The following is a 17,331-nucleotide window of genomic DNA, read 5'->3' as shown; positions in this document are numbered from 1 at the left end:
CAGTGGATGAGAATTATTGTAGACAGGCAGGACAAGGCCTGGTGGCTTTGTCCCTGTAGTTTTTAAAGACAAGCGAATTACCTAGAGATAAACAATGTGATTATTCAGGCGATGATTTACCTTTCTCTCTTTTCAACCAGTGAGTCAGCACAATGAAAGCACCGGATGCATTCTTTATCTGCTCTGGAAGAAATCAAGATTTAGGAAGTACTAAAGTTCTAAGTGCTCCTAGAGATTTCCTAGTATTTTCTCTGTAGATGATCAGTTCATCTACATATAAAGATTTTGCTTCTGCCGTGCCAATCCTATCCTAGTTGTATCATTTTATTGGCAGACTATTTTGGTGGGGACTAGGTTTCAAAGTTTAATGGACAGATAAAGAGTAAGCATATCTGCCCTTGTTCCCCACCTTAAGGAGAAAGCATTGTATCTTCTCCATTCATATAAGGTATTCTCGCTGGAAGTATGGAGTACATGTCTTTAATCTGTTGAGAAGTTTCTGTTCCACTTCTAGTCTCCTGATAGCTTTTACCATGAACAGCTGTAGAATTTAGTCCAATACTTTTTCTCCAACTAATGACAGGATCATAAGGCTTTTTCCTTTCCTCTGTTAAAATGATGACTTTTGGGGGTGGATCTTCCAATGCTGAACCAACCCTGCCATCCCTATAACAAAACCACTTTCTACATCCTGCCAGATCTGACTTCTAATAGTTTGTTTTGTTAAACAAATGTCTATCTATGTTCATACTTTTTTCTTCTATTATCTTTATCCAGTTTTAGGATTAGCACAATGTTGAGTTCCTAAAATGAGGGGAGAAGTGTTCCTTCTTTTTTCTGCTTTGTTTGATATAATTTATCAGTTAAAATGTTTATGAGCCTGCTGTTGTCATATAGGTAGGTTTTCAAGCTAGGAATATACTTTCTTTAATAGGTGTTATTCAAATTTTATATTTCCTCCAGAGTTAGTTTCATTAATTTGTCTTCCAAGGTACTTCTTAGAAGTTGTCAAATTTATTTCAAAAAAGAGTTTTGTAATATGCTTTCTATATCCTTTTAAATTCTGTAAAATCTGTGGTAATGTCTCCTAGATCTTAATATTGTAATTTAAAAAATGTAGAACTGATATTGTGTAACAGGAAGAAAAGGTCTAAAGGAGCAGGGGAAGTGGGAGGGGTAGGGGAAGGGAAAAAAGGGAAGGAAAAAATATGAGAAGAGGAAAACAAATGGAAACAAGGTCTTTGCAAATAGGGAAGGGTGGAGGGGGTGAAGGGAGGGCAAGGGAAGAGGAAAAAAAATAAGAACCAAGAGACTCATGTAATGGTACAAGATCCCAATGATGAATGTAACTGTATTTTATACTGAAAATGTACCAATAAACTTAATGGGGAAAAAAAAAAAAATTTAGGAAGTACTATTCATACAGTCCTGCTAGCACATGCTGTTAGTCTAGGTTCCATTTGATAGAGATATGTATTTAACTGATACTAATAAATTTCATCCCTTAATTTGTCTATGGCAGGAATGTCACTTTGATATTTATTCTGAGAGTCTCTTCTTTTAAAAAATACCATTGCTAAAAATTACCATTAAGAATTGTGAATATGAGAAAAGGAAAAAATGGAAACAAAGTCTGTAAATAAGGAGAGGTGGAAAGGTTGAAGGGAGGGCAGGGAAATGGGGAAAAATATAAGAACCAGGACATTATGTAAAGGTACAAATTCCCAGTAATTAACATCAGCATATTGTATACCTAAAATGTACCAATAAAATTAATGAAAGAAAAAAAAGAGTTGTGAAAATAAAATTAGCTCCAGGTTGAAAATATTGTTTGCAACTCCAGTGCCTTTCAGAGGGAACTCAGAGTAGTCATCTTTGAAAAAATAATTCAGAGATTACTTTCAGGAGCGTCTAGTTATTATTTATATTATTTTATATTCTAATTATCATAGTGTAAATAAAAGAGTCCTGGCTTAGATTTTACACAGACTAAGTGCCTCTATGTTCAAGTGTGGGAAAATATCATTAAGAGTCAAACCTGCGTGATGGGTATATGGAAAGTTATTATGCTCTTCTCTTCGAAAAATTTTGTAATAAAAAGTTTTTAAAAACCTACAGCCAGATCATGTAACTCTTTCGCCTTTAAAAACCCACAACCATAACACTAAAGGTAAAGAATGCATCCTGAAATGAAGCTTACATAAAAGAAAAAGAAATTTTTCAAATGAATTAAGCTAATCTGTCTCTCACAGAGGGAAGGAAAAAACTATCCCTTATTCCTAATATCTCATTATCTTTATATGTGTCTTTGTTTCACAAATAATTTGAGGCAATTTATCTAATACCTATTTACCTTGATAATGGCAGTCAAGTTCATTGTTTTGTGCCAAATTGTTATTTAATGTTAAATGTCGACAGTGGCAAATATATATTCAATATATATTTACTTTTTCACTACCCAAAAAAGCAATAGAATGAAACAAAGAGCTAACTGTGTATTGGTGGAGTGGGTGTTTGCCACCTGGCATACAAGTCAATAGAGATGTTTTGCTTACAAGAGAACATCCTCAACGCTTAAAGACCTGTGAATGTTTAGGTATTTGAAAACATAACCAATAGTGAATTTTCTCAGAACGGTTGCCGCTTCTTTCATTTTTGTGATTCTTTCACATATCTTGCATTTCTCTCTCCCTCATGCTGAGTTTTACTTCTTAGGAATAGACTATGAAGAGGATGTACCAGCAACAGATTTTCAAATGTGCTGCTGCTTTACACAGAGCAGCTCTGTCAGCTGAAAAGCTGGCTGGGTCTACTTCAGCAGCAGGTCTCTAAGACTAAATTTCCAGTATTTTTGCAGTCATTCTTGGACACACTAACTGTGGCTTATGTAATGTGCAGAAGTCACATGCTGTCTTTGTTTTTTTGTTTTGAGACAGGGTCTCGCTATGTAGCTCAGGCTGGCCTCGAACTCTCAGCAATCCTCCTGCTTTGGCCTTCAGCTGGGATTATAGGCGTGCACCGCCAAGTCCCGCCCACATGCTGTCTTTGAAATACTGTGCATTTCATTAAGGAAGCAGCCACCCGTATGCTGTCTGTGGCAATAAGAGAAAGGAATATGTAGACAGAGGAGAAATTGAAGACAGTTTAATACTTAGTGCTAACTTCGGTCTCCATTTCTTCCTTTCTACAAAACTGTTTAGTCCAGGTGTTCGACTGAAAGCAAAACAAAGCATCTTGAGTTTCACGTTTTCAGTTCTTCCACCTTCTGGTGCAAGTCTGGCAGCCAGAGAGAGGCAAATAAAGAGGGAACTTGAGTCATCCATCTACAGTGGGATCTTTAGATAGAATGCTGGTTACAGAGGCTGCCCTGTTACATAAGCTAATGGCTGAATTGAGCAGGAAAATTAGGCTTTCTGCACCTCTGGATGATGCTGAGAACAGTTTGCTTTCTATCGTTTATGTCAAGTCAGACCTGACACTTAGAGGATAACTAGTTAGGTATAAAACTGCTCCTATTATGCCTGATTCTGAATCAAGAGTCCTTAAAGCATTGTATAGACTTAGAGAGATCATGAACTCTTTAAAATTGTATTAAAAATTTGTACTTTCTTCTGTTTGTATGTGTGTGTGTGCGTGTGTGTAATTGTAGTGCTAGGAACTGAACAAAGGGCTTCATTCATGCTAGGCAAGCTCTCTGCTACTGAGCTACTCCCCTAATTGTGTACATTTTTGTGACCAGAAAGCATAGCTTCCTTGGACTTCCACAGCAAAAGTCCATGACCCAAAACTAATTAGAAATCTTAGTTTAAACCAAGAATTAATTTGACAAATAAATATTGGACCAGCACATTAAAAAAAAAATTGATTATGGCCTTGTTCTTGTTTCTGCTTTGACTCCTTGGGGGAAATAAGTAAAGGAGTTGTTCACTTCATTCCTTTCTTCTGACTCAATTCATGGACTTTAAATCTATCTCATTCTCTCTTCCAGAACAAGAATGTGAGCTAGACTAGCTTGTTTTTCCTTTCATTTTGTACATAGCACAAATTAAGATCACAGAATGGGAAAAATAAAAACAGTATTGTGGAAGACGTGGCTAAATTCTGATTCTAAAACCATATAGAAGCAATGAGTTGAAGCAATTAAAAATAATGTAAGAAATGGTAAAACTTCAATATGTAAACAGTCTAGGTGGGACAGTATATGTTCATAGCCTTAAAGCAAAAAAACAGGATTTGACAGTAGTAGCTTAGTTTGTATGATAGTAGTTAAGTCATTGTATTTGAATTTACATGGGAGTACAAAGTTGAATTTAAGTACCAGTGAACACTTGACTTAGTGTAAACTTTAGACTCCAGTGATGTTTTAATGGGGAAAATCATCCTATAATATGCTTATAATATTTTAGCATAATGTACATCTTATAAGGAAAAGTTTAATGTCCTTAACATTTGCACGTAATCAACACTTAGAAATAGAATGATTATAGTGTGTGCCTAACATGAAAGAGTAAAATGTCATTTTCAGAAATTAATATTTAAATAGGAGTTTGTCGGGCAAAGCAGTTTAATACAATTAAGTAGGTTTTTCATTTTTGTGGTTGAATGGTAAAACAAGTTAGCTATTTAAGGTAGGTTATTATTCCATAAACATTACTTTACTCCCTTTCCCCTCTTTTCTTCTATTCCAGGCACCTAAAAAAAAAACCCACAACCTCTATTTTTTCTGCATCTGAAGCACAAAAGGAGGCAGACAGGAGCAATAATAGCGACAATAACAATAACCATAAGAGTAATAAAAACAAGCTCATGTCACTGTACAAGATACAACTGCTATAAATGATCTCAGACATTCCTAGTAACAATCCAGTGAGAGAGGTGTAATATCTCCATTCTGTAAAAACTTGAGGATTAGAGGGTTTTAGCCAGATGTCAAAGGTCACGCAGTTTAAGAAGCAAAGCCAGAGCCGGCCATGGTGGCACACACCTGCAATCCCAGCACTGGGGAGGCTGAGGCAGGAGGATCATCACAGATTTGAGACCAGCTTGGGCTACATACTGAGTTCAAGTCCAGCCTGAATGATATAGCAAGACTCTGTCCCACCCCACCCCCCCCAACAAAAAAGAAAGAAAGAAAGATGGAAAGAAAGAAAAGAGCACAGCCAGAATTCCAACTCTGTGAGTTTGACTCCAGAGCTTCCAGAACTTAGGCTTTTCTTCTGCTAACTATTTGAATATACAACACAAAGCTGAAATACACATTTCACATTTTCAGACCCATGTCATCACTTTTAGGGTGATGGAATATTTCTATTTCATTGAGAATTCAGAAGATACGAAAAAACTTTCATCTTCCCAAGCCAGTCCTACCAAACTACATCAGTGCACACAGCAAGTGGTTAAGAGCACGAGCTCTGTCCCTTGCTAGTTGTTCCTCATCTGCGTAATAGGAATGATAAAGTGTAGTTACTTCAAGAGTTTGCTACGAAGATGAAACACAAGAATACATGTTAAGACAGAACACAGCATGGCGCATTGGAAGTGCTCAGCAAATATGAGCTAATACATTATCGTGTCTTCCTCTACCCTCACCCAACCCTAGCCCCAGTAAAAAAATTTATCTGGGCTTATATCATCTGCTTCCTCTTCATCTCTTTCCTTCTTGTTCTATTAAGGCCAAAGTTGCTTTGATTGGTCCTTACTTTTCTACTGAACCATAAACTTTTCTTTCTCTACAGGATAATCTTGCACCTTCTGTTGAGAGAGTATAAATACTACTGCCTTTATCCAGCAGGTACCGTCCCATTCTCTGTTCCCTTTCACAGTCAAAAGTCTCAAATCCCTTACAGTATTTTTACATCTTTATTTCCCATTCCAAGCTGAATTAATCTATCCCTCTCAGGTGAAATTGCCCTTCTCAAGGTATGAAAAAATCTTACAGGCTACCAAGTTCAATGAGTACTTTTCTGCTCAGTTTTAATCTTCTCCAGCTTCTTAGGGATAGCCCAGTTGATTGACCACATCTTTTTGAAATAGTCTTTTTTCCCAGCTCCTGAATTCCACTTGTTATGATTTGCTTCTATCTCATACGTCGCTTCTGTTCAGTTTCCTTTGCTGGCTCCATTTCCTCTATTTGATACCTAAAGCCTGGAGTGCTTCAAGTCTCTGGACAAGACCTTATTTTCCTTTTAAAAACTATTTTCACCTGGGATAGTGGCACATGCCTGTAATCCCAATATTCATGAGGCTGAGGGAGGAGGATCACTGCAAGTTTGAGGCCAGCCTGAGCTATCTATTAAGTTCAAGGCCAGCCTGAACTACATAGTGAGGCCCTGTCTCTAAATAAATATAAAAATACTACTCTAAAAAATGTGACCTTTTTTTTTTTGAATCTGACCTTTTATTCCTATGGTCTCAATTATATTCTTTTTTTTGGTACCGGGGATTGAACTTGGGTTCTTGCACTTGCGAAGCAGGCGGCAGAACCACTGAGCTAAATCCCTGGCCTTCAACTATATTCTGATTGTTCCAAATTTGTATATCTCATCTGGGCTTTTCCTTGGATGGATGACACATTCCATATACTCATTATCTTTCCTAATTTTTGAAAAAAAAATGTTCGCTTTTGGAGTAGATCAAATGTAAAATTGTTAATAGATCATTTGTATTCGGCTACAAGTCGATATTATCATAGGTTTATTCTGTATTCTAACTTGAATTTTGTTATACTATTTTTAATATTGCCAAACTTCCATGTCACATTCTAGTTGTGTGTGTGTGTTGTGTGTGTGTGCACAGATGCTGTTGCAGATCAAACCCAGAGCCTCACACATGCTGGCCAGGTGCTACACAACTGAGCTACATTCCCAGCCCCAAATTCTAATATTAAAAAAACCCAAATACCCCATATTGTATGGAGTGAGTCCTTTCCATTGTGAAAATAACTGAGAAAAAATGGAAAGTATTCATATAAATTGTTCATTACATTTAATTTTTTTCCATAGAGAAAACTGAAGTTCTTTGAACAACTTTAAAAAGAAACAACTTTTAAAAGAAAAGTCTAGCGTTAGTTTTGTAGTGCAGAAGCAAGTAAACACGTTTGAGTTGTATTACCAAAGATTAGGTGGGCCATGACATGAATCTAATTGGATGTGAATGGTCAAGATCAAGGCTGTGATTAATTTTTCATTGTTTTCTTGTTGAGCTTTTCGGATCAGTTCTATTTCTGGCATGTGTTCTGCTGACTACCAGAAACATCTGACTTTCCTTTAGCCCTGTCTTGGTTACTCTTCCACCATATCAAGTTGCAATCTCTGGCTCAGTCTGAACTCCTCTCTCTATTTATTACAGATACTGGGATACTATTGCTCCATCTTTTCTCCATTCTCTTTCTTAATCATTTTTTAATGGAGTAAATTTCATGCCTTATGGGCTTTGCCATGTAGGAGAACATAACAAAATACTGATTTAGCATATATCTATCTATCCTTTTTGTGACCACCATTAAGCCACAGTAAAATCTATTGTTCTTTTTCACAGGTCTTCACCCAGAGTTAGTTCCTCTATTTACATTATAGTCTGACTTCACACAGTCTTTAAAACCACTTAAAATTGCAACTTCTTAAAAAATCGAAAACTTTCATTAATTTAATATTATGCTTGACCTTTCCCACAGTTTAACATTCCTTTTCTTTTCTGTCATCTGTCAGAATGTTGCAGTTTGGCAAAGGGAAGGATGGAGGACACATGAAACTAATATATGTCTACTATCCCATTCCATTGTTTAGAAGAGAAATTTGTTCACATATTTCTATTCATACCAGGCTAGCAATAACTGGTTTGAAGTTTGATAGGAAAATAGAGTAGACTTTAGCTGTGAATTGAAGAATTATTTGAAGGTACTATTTAGGAAGGTTTGGTCAGGATTAAGGGAATCTAGAGGAAACTGTAGAATCGTGTTCACCAGCTGCACGAAAAATGTAGCGTCATTCTACTAGTCTTCAGCACCGTCATAGTGAAAGAGCATCTATGGACTTGGCAGTCAGACTGACAAGAGATCCAACACCACCTTCCCTATTTTGTATGGGTGTGACCTTCAACAATTTAAAAAAACCTATCTGCATTTTAGTTTCCTTATCTGTAAAATGGAAGATAATAATATCTCACAGAATTCTTGAGAAAGGTAGGTGAGAAAATATAAATGTTATATTCGCACCTGACAGTGTAAAACACTTAATAAATGTTAATTACTATTCCTTATTTTTCTCCCAGTAGAGATACTAAACTGTATTTAGAATGGAGTTTCACTGTAATAGAACACCTCCTTCCCCAAAGAAAACGCAGCTGAAAGCAAAGTTTATTTCTTTTTCACATAAAATCCAGATCTAGATGGGCCAGGTTTGATTCAGCAGCTCTGATACAAGAAGTCCACATGTAACTTTCCACCTCAGTGTTCTGTCATCCTGCCTGAGTGGCTATTTTCTGACAGTCCAAGGCACTGGTTGTCGCATTCCTGTTACAAGAGGAAGAATGAAGGAAATCGGGGAGAACTGGCAAAAGGAGGGCAGCTGCAGTCTCTTATGGAAGGTTTTTGAAAGCTTATATTCTATTGGCCAGAATGTTAGTCAGAGGCCACACCAAATTGCAAGGGAGGCTGGGAGATGTAGTCTTTATTTTTTTAAAAAATAACTATTATCAAACACACACATACAAAAAATTAAAACGGTAGTCTTTATCTTTAAGGAAGAAAGAAAATCCACTCAGGATCTTAATAACAAAATTCTTTTTGATGTAAAATATAGAGAAATGCAGCCGGGCATGGGAGTGTATGTGTGTAATCACAACCACTCTGGAGGCTGAGGCAGGAAGATATTAAGTTGAAGGCCAGCCTGGGCAACCTCGTCTCAAAAATTAAAAAAGAGCTGGAGGTGTAGCTCAGTAGTGGAGTCCTTGCCTAGCATATATAAGATCCTGGGATTTGGGTTCAATCCCCAGTACCAGCACCACAAAAGCAAAAATGTAGATAAATTTAAAAATTGTGAATTTAGATCTTTATAAAGTTGATACAGTCTGTTAGAGTGGAAAGCTAGATGTCTAAAAATAGTTACAATAAAATTAAATAACAAGACTAGTACCTGTAAGGTTTTCTATTGGTTACTCTGAATTCAAGCTAGGATGGCAACATGACAGCTTTCCATGAGCAGTGAGTGTTGTGTTCAGATTTAGTAAATGATGTATTTGTTGTTGTTCTGTCTACACAGCACTTTTTAAAAAGTAGAAAATGAGATAATCTTGCACTGGTAAGATTTTGTAATTCAGCTTCTAAAATTAATTTATCTGTGGCTTCACTAAAAGGCCACACATTATCCCCAATTCCTCCACCTTTAAATTTTCGCATCTGGCTGCTCCAACTTCCCCCAGTTACCTCACTGTCCTGGGCTCCTGATCTTTGGTCCTTCTAAATCAACACTGTAAGCTATCAGCTCAGAAAACAACTGGATAAATTAAACCCCTCAACCAGTTAATTACGAATAGTAAACAGATCTCTTGGAGGTATCTGTAATTTTAAAAAAACAACAACTACAACGTATTCGTTCACGGTAATGCAACTCTACGTGTAGAGTTCAAGCACAATGCCGGATAGGATTATGACTTGGTGTCAACAGAACTCTCTTTAACATTCCTGAAATCCACTCCATCACTCCCTCTCTCCTGTTGGGGTACTGAAATAAAAGAATAGTGGATATAATAGCTTTAAGAATGTTTAAAAAGCTAATATTAAGTTTTCCTTTTAAGAAGGTGTTTTGACCAATTCAATGATCGCTTATTTTTACTCTTAGACGGTCTTTTATTGAAGGTGGCAGGTCATCTTCTCATTGGTTTAAAATTAATGCGCACATTAAAGAAAGACCGTAAAGCCCCAAATGTCAAGTCGGTCTGAGTCCCCCGCGCAGGAGTTTTTCACCCTAGTGAATTCCGTTAAGGCCTTGACGCGTTAGGGAGTAGACTTGGAGCGGCCACAAGAAGAAACTCATCAGAGGACAAGACAGTTGCGAGTGCAGACCGCTCCCAGGGCGTGAGACTGGATGCAGGCCGGGGCGGGGCGGGGCGGGGGGGGGGAGGCAAACGCGAGGCTCATGCCCCGGAGCCCCCGCGCCGGAGGCGGCCGGCATCTGCGCGGTGGTGCACGGCGAAGGCTCCCGGCCCTGTCACCCCGGCTTCCTCCGCGCCCACGCCCTGCGGGAGCCGGACGCCTCGAGTTTCGCGGGTTTCTTTAGGGGGCGGTGTAAGAGCGCAACTTTCGGGGACTTGGAGGAGGTGCGGGGCGAAGGGACCCGAGAGCCCGGGCGGCGAGGGCGGGGCGGGGCCGCGGTCGGGGCGGGGTCGGCGCTGCGCGTCTCCGTCCGGCCTGGCGGGGGCGCCGGCGCGGCGGGTCAGGTGACCGCGCGCTCGCTCGTCTGGGGCTGCGGGAAGCGGCCTCGTTCTCAGCCGCCGCCGCCGCCGCCGCCGCCGCCACACCTAGTCGGGAGCCGGGGAGGCGGCGCGGTGCGGGCCGGGGCGGGGAGGGCCGGGCGTGGGCACGGAAGGGCGGCGGGCGGGAGGCCGCGGCCAGCTCGGTCGGCGGCGCGGGTCGGGCGCCAGGCCATGGGCGCGCTCCCCTGAGGCGGAGGTCGCAGCGGCGGCGGGCGGAGGCCGTGGCCGGGGCTGGGGCGCGAGGCGGTGGCGGCACCATGTCGCGCTCCGTGCTGCAGCCCAGTCAGCAGAAGCTGGCGGAGAAGCTCACCATCCTGAACGACCGGGGCGTCGGCATGCTCACCCGCCTCTACAACATCAAGAAGGTGCGCGGGCCGGGAGGCCGCGGCGGGTGGCGGGTGGGCGGCGGCGGCGGGGCGGCCTAACGCGGAGCCGGCGGCGGGCGGGGAAGCCGTCGCCACCCGGCCCGCGCCCCGGCCTCGTCGCCGTCGCCCGCGGGAAGGGGGAGGCGGGCGGCCACCTCTCGGGAGGGCCGGGAAACTTGGCGGACCGTGACCGCCACGGCCGAGGGCCCGGGCGGGGAGGCAGCGCTGGGGCTGGGGCCGGGGCCGCGGCCGCAGCTGCGTCCGGCCTTGGGCGTGCGAGGAGCCCGCGCCGTCGCCGCGAGGTTCCTAAAGAGAAGCTCGGAGGGCGCCTGGGCGCGGGGCTCCTCTGCTCGGGAAGCCGGAGAGGAGGGGAAGCGAGGGTGGGACCGCTGTCCTCGGAAGTACTCGCGGGCTGTGAGTCACTGAACAGGAATAACCACCTGGTCGCTCTGCGCTCCCCCTCGTCTGAGTTTTCCCAGCCGAGTACCCAAACACCGTTTCTTAAAGTAAGAGCGAAATACGTGGCTGCTACTCCTGATTTATGGCGCAGTCGGCAAATTTGAGCAGCTATAGCTAATAGACCCAGGCAAAATGTGCAGTACACGTCTTCAGATTAAAGAGGGGAAGGCTGAATTGGAGTTAAGTGGACGTCAAGAGAGAAAAAATGACAATTTATCTTAGAAGACAACCCCATTCCTTTTAACACAAGATTACGTTTTAAAGTATTTGATAGAGAAAATTTAACGAGATGATAGGGATTTGGGGAACGTACAGTCTTAACTAGATCTTTGTGACTTCCCGTTTGTATTTGGTGTCATAGCTTCATAGCAGTACTGTAGATTATAGGTTGTGATAGGGCTACCGAAGAAATATTTTTTAATGAAATTCATATTAAGGAATTTGAGTGTAAAGATTGATTTATTTGTACAATTTGATATAGACACTAGTTCTAAAGAAGACTGTGTCGAGTTAGTAGTAATTAACTTTGGAAGTGGTTGCTCACCTGAAGGCAAGAACAGTTTGGAGAGAACCTGTTAGTTGTTTCTGCCCGGTTTTGTGTGGCAGTTAAGTGTCATTACCAGAAAGGCCCCTGCAGTCACCAAGGAGCCTTGATTATAATTTTATGTAGGTTGAGAATAATTTAATTTTAGGTAGTATTGCTTAAAGGTTGCATTGACCTGAACTTTTGGATGAGATTTTGTTGCATAAGAAATTTGTTACCTGGTTCACATGTGCACTATGTCTAAAAAACGAGCAAGTCAAAAGTTACTAAAAGTCACTAGATCTGTGGTATTGTGGTTAAAGGAAATGGTTATGATGGTTTCCAGAAGAGGAAGTGAGAGTTACATCAAAAGTGATTTGGTTATTTGGGCAAAATACCTTTTTAAAGTAATCATTAAACGTTTTTATAGTGCAAGTGCAATCAGAATTTAATATTCAATTTTCATAGATAAGATTAATCTAAATTCTAAGCATTTGAACTCAGATTTACAGTTCACTGCCTTTTCTCAAAGCACTTTTTCATTTCCTGTTTTGAGAAACTTCAGGCGCTTGTTTTATGCTGAAATTTAAAATAGGTTGAATGTGATCCTTGTTATCTCCAAGTGTCAAATATCTCGAGTTATTGAAATAGTGCGTTTCAGCACTTGCTGTACATTTATAGTTTTTTGAGAAATATTTTGCATACTTTGCCTGATTATATGAGTTCACTCTGGGCAGTGTAGTTTGTTTTTGAAGAAGTATTTAAAACATTACCTGGCATATGAGGCCATTATTTAGAGCTTGTTGAAATGAATCAGAAAGAGAACATGACGTGTATGCTACTCTAATAGCTTTAGCTTTCTTTCCCTTGCATAATTTTGCATGTAAGTGCATTAGATTGATTTTTGGATCTTTTAGCCTATGGAATTGTTTATAAGACTGTTAAAATTTCCCAGCTGGCTAGAGATTGAAACATTTGTTCAAATATCTTGCCAAAGAAGTGAGTAAGATCTGTTTTCACCATGTGTTTATAAGGTTCATTGCTTTCTGCATTCTTACGGCAATGTAGACCATGTAATCTTTTCTCTGAATTTCTTATATTCCTTTTTAAAAAGCCTTCCACCTCATAATACATGTCTGACAACCAATTATCACGTTTTTTATTAATCCATATATGCATTAGGTTGTCTATCAAATCTGATTTTTGGCTCTATTTTAGTTGGAAGTACAGGTTGAGTGTCCCTTACCTGAAATGTTTGGTACAGAAATATTTCCAACTTTAGGTTTTTTTCAGATTTTGGGATATTTGCATGTATATGTATGTATATTACACACACACACACACACACACACACACACACACACACACACACACACCCCAGGGATGGAACCCAAGTCTAAACATGACTGTTTCATAACATATATATATATATGGCCTGAAAGTAATCTTATGCAGTATTTTTAGTGCAACTGGTTTTGACTGTGACCTGTCATGTGAGGTTAGGTGTGGAATTTCCACTTAGGACATCATGTAGACACTTAAAAAGTTTCAGATTTAGGAGCATTTCAGATTTTGGGTTTTCTGATTAGGGATACTTAATCTGTGTACAACAGAAATGATGTTAGTGAGCACATACAAAGAAAAATACGTTATGTAAAGTTAGTTATTATAGTAAATTATATGCTCTGACACATGAAAGTATTAAATTAACATAGTTTCTGAAAAAAATTTTTAATTCATCAGTCAAAAAATTTGAGGTCTGGGGCTGGGGATTTAGCTCAGTGGTTCTGGCACCTGCCTTGAAAACACAAGGTCCCAAGTTCTATCCCTGGTACCAAACAGAACAAAAGAAAACAAAATAGTTTGAGGTCTGAATATTTACAAATTGTGAGAATGTTAGGGAATTTGTGCTTTGAGGATGAAGTAACTCATGAAGAGGTATTTTGAGTAAGAAATGTTCAGGTAATAGGCAGTTTTATGTTTAAATTCTTTAGTTCCTTATTAATTTTTATTAAATTAAAATCTTCTCATTCTAAGCTTAATAATGCTACTCACTGATACAGTGATTTTAAACCCATTTGAGACAACTTTCTGTGCTGGTCATTAATTAAGAACCCTGGGCCAAAAGTTAGGAGCCTTGCATTCTACTCTTGACTCTGTCGCTGAGAGAGTTCTGTAACATTGGTCAGGTGACTTGACTTCCTGAACTTCCCTTTCCTAATTTGTAAGATGGAGAAATTTAATACTAAAGCCTTTCCACTCTAATGGTGTTATCTTTCTTAGGTCATTTTGGAGTAGTAGAGAAGTTACAGGCCATTAGTTTTCTAGAGAGTAGGGACGATAATGCCTGCTCTGCCTACTTCACAGAGTTGTTTGTGAAAATGAAAGGATGATAAAATGTGAGAATAGCTTAAAGTTTCTATGCTTGTTTGGCAGTATTTATTTGTGGGTATGAGCAACTTCTTTGGGCATTTGTTCTTCTGAAATTTTACTGCCGTATAACCAAACTCCTAAATCCCAAATGAAAACTTTTTACTGAGTTTAAAATATATTTCTTTTTTGTCATTTACTTTTTTGTTTCTTTCTTTTATTTTTTATTTTTTGGTTCCGGGGTCGAACTCGGGTCCTTGCGTTTGCGCAGCAGGCAGTGAAACCACTGAGCTAAATCCCTGGCCCCTTTTGTTTCTTTTCCTCTACCGTTATAAACATGAAAACTCAGTTAATACTTGCATATTTTACCATTTATTGACAGTTTTAAAGGGCAGAAAAGGAGAAGAAACTCAAAATTATAAAATGTTTTCGTATGGGGATTTCACACAATTTCTTTTTAAAAATTTGATTATAGAAATATCCCTCTGGCTGATGCCCCTTCAGACCTCTTCTTGTGTTTCAAATTAAGTGTATTTCCTGAGGGAAATAGTAGTGTAAGATTGAAAGGCTTTAGCTGATAGCCTGTTTCATGAATGAGGGGGAAAGGAGCTGGCTTCTGTCTCCCTTCCGGAGCTGGACTGAGGGCATTCTTCTCTGTGGGTCAGTCAGGAGCTGAGGAATCAAGTCAGTCCAGTCAAGATTGAATTGTGGCAGTTCTACTAAAAATAAGAATTTTTCTCTCTCCATATTGGGTTTCATTAAGAATCTTAAATATGGAGAGAAGAAAACATTATCCCCAAAGTTCAGTTTAAATAATTTATAGCTTTTTCAAAGAAGCTGTATCTAAAATGAAATTTCAATAATTATTTTGCTTTTTATGCTAGAAGTAGGCTGCAAAGCTAAACTAAGATCACTAGAGAATGTGGAAGAAAAATGATTAAAAGATGTTTTAGTGTCAATGATATTCATGTTTTCTTAATGCAATTGTTAAATAACCTAAGTATTATTTTAATTATTACAAAAGGAATACTTGTTTATTATGAAAATATCAAACATAAGTATGACTTCAAAAATTACTCTTTTCTTCTGTTTTAAAAAATAATGTATATTTATACCCTTTGTATAAATGTTAACATGCACATGCATATTTTATTATATTATGATTAAATTAGGTAGGTTATTTACAAAAATAAAATTTGAGAAGCAGCATGGGCCAGTTTACATATAAATGAAGTTAGTTATGGTCCTTCATCTCTTGCTTGTATTTACATTTAAAGAAAATTAAAGGAATTAACATATTTAACTGGTAACATCCAAATATATTAAAAAGTGAAGAGGCCAAGGTAAAAAAAAGTGTGTAGAAAAGTTCTTATCTTTTCTAGTTAGAATGATTAAAAATTGGGCCAAATTTATTGAATGTGCATTTTAGGTTAGTAGAAGTAAGCAGTTTGATCCCCTTTGACCTTCTTAAAACCGATTGTCCAATAGTAATGGTACATAATAAAAGTAATACTGGCTACCATTTATTGAGACTTTACATTATGCTTTCCTTTTCTTTTATTTATTCTTAGATCTGTGTTGAAGGTAGCTATGTTAGAAAGAAATTGAGTTTTTGAGAGGTTAAGTAACTTGCCAAAGATGACAGAAAAGCAGTACTTTGGGCTGGTATCTTCTTTTTTGACCCCTAATTTGGGCTCTTAATTTAATTATTCTTTTTTTTGTTTTTTGTTTTTTGTTTTTGGTACCAGTGATTGAACTCAGGACTTCGTGCTTGCCAGGCAGGTAGCTGTGCTGCTGAGCTAAATCCCCAGCCCTAATTTAATAATTCTTGCCATTAGATTTACAGTCATTAGTGAATATTTTTAGTAGATATTTCTTCTGAAACCTACTTGTAGAAAGATATAATTCAGCTTTTAAACACACAATAGTAACTTTTTAAAGACATGTACAATTACAGAAATAATTTTCCTTTTTACTGTGGACCATTGTGAAATTTATGTATTTATTTGTGTATTTATTTATTTATTTTTGGTACTGGGGATCGAAATTGGGACCTTGTGCTTGCGAGGCAGGCAGCAGAACCACTAAGCTAAATCCCTGGCCCTGTTGTGAAATTTATATGAAAGACCATTCAGAGCATGTAATCAATGTGCCAGAGTGATTTTTTTAAACTTTTATTTTTTTTTTTAATGATACTGGGGAGTGAACCCGGGGGCACTTCACTGAGCTTCATTTCTAGCCATTTATGTATGTATGTATGTATGTATGTATGTATTTCTTTATTTTTAAATTTTTGGGACAGGGTCTTGTTGAGTTGCCCAAACTGGACTTGATCTTGGAATCCTCCTGCCTCAGGCTCTTGCTGATAGCAACTGCTCTTTGGCTGTGTAGTGTATTAAAATGCAAAACAGTTTAGAATCAGGTACATAAACATTTAAACTTTTCCAGAGAAATACATTTTTTTATTGACTTTACATGTTAAATATAATTTCCTTTATGATTATTTCTAAGATTTAATTCCTGCCACATTTTATAATGTACAAGTAGAAAATACTAACTGTATAATAAAAAAAATAGGAAATTTTTCTTGGAGGAAAAGAGTACATATAAAACAGAAAGGGGAACAAAAAGAAACAAGAGCAATTTTCTGTCATTTTAAAAGTGCAGTCAGTCGCTCATTTAAAGATATTGTGATTTAATTTTGAAATTTCAGATATAATTTTTCACTTTAGATTTTTATTTTTAAAGTCGAATGTTAATTTTACATTGAAAAATTTTGTAACTTGAAATACAAGAAACAATTAAGAAAGCATGACCAGTAATAAGTCTTTCTGTGTTGGACTTTACAAAATTAATAGTGCTTTATTGCATACATTAGATTTTTCTACTATTTTTCATGTTGCACTTATTAGTCAATCTAGTAAAATCTTAATTTTGATCCTGTAATTTAAGAATTAGCAATACTGTTAGACTTTGGTAAATTGATGTCATAATGGTGAGAAAACCTAATAGTTAATCATAGCAATGGAGTATTTTACTTACATCATCACATTTCCTAAGCCTGAAGTTGTAGATAGATTTATACATGTGTTAATTTCAAAGGAATCTTTTTTTTTGAAACAAATTCTCACCATGTAGTACCCG

The 17,331-nt window shown here is 38.4% G+C and overlaps 1 protein-coding gene across 5 annotated transcripts in view; it reads left to right on the top strand.

Moving 5' to 3' along the window:
- The first annotated feature begins 10,450 nt into the window (after nucleotides 1-10,450).
- Nckap1 (NCK associated protein 1) overlaps nucleotides 10,451-17,331 on the top strand; it is a 94,118-nt gene continuing 87,237 nt past the window's right edge. For 2 of the 5 annotated variants that reach the window (XM_087201307.1, XM_087201290.1), the window contains exon 1: nucleotides 10,615-10,835. In XM_087201307.1, the coding sequence (XP_087057433.1) occupies nucleotides 10,728-10,835 (108 nt within the window). In that variant the 5' untranslated portion in view covers nucleotides 10,615-10,727. Of the gene's footprint in view, nucleotides 10,836-17,331 lie in introns of all 5 variants that reach the window. The other 3 variants (XM_004868179.3, XM_004868178.3, XM_013066831.3) reach the window with 3 other exon arrangements.

Source organism: Heterocephalus glaber, unplaced genomic scaffold (assembly GCF_053883595.1).
Source record: "Heterocephalus glaber isolate CG9 unplaced genomic scaffold, H.glaber_assembly_v1.0 deba00000347, whole genome shotgun sequence".
Taxonomy (NCBI): domain Eukaryota; kingdom Metazoa; phylum Chordata; class Mammalia; order Rodentia; family Bathyergidae; genus Heterocephalus; species Heterocephalus glaber.
Note: the sequence above shows the minus strand (reverse complement) of the source record. Positions and strands in the feature narration are given on the sequence as shown.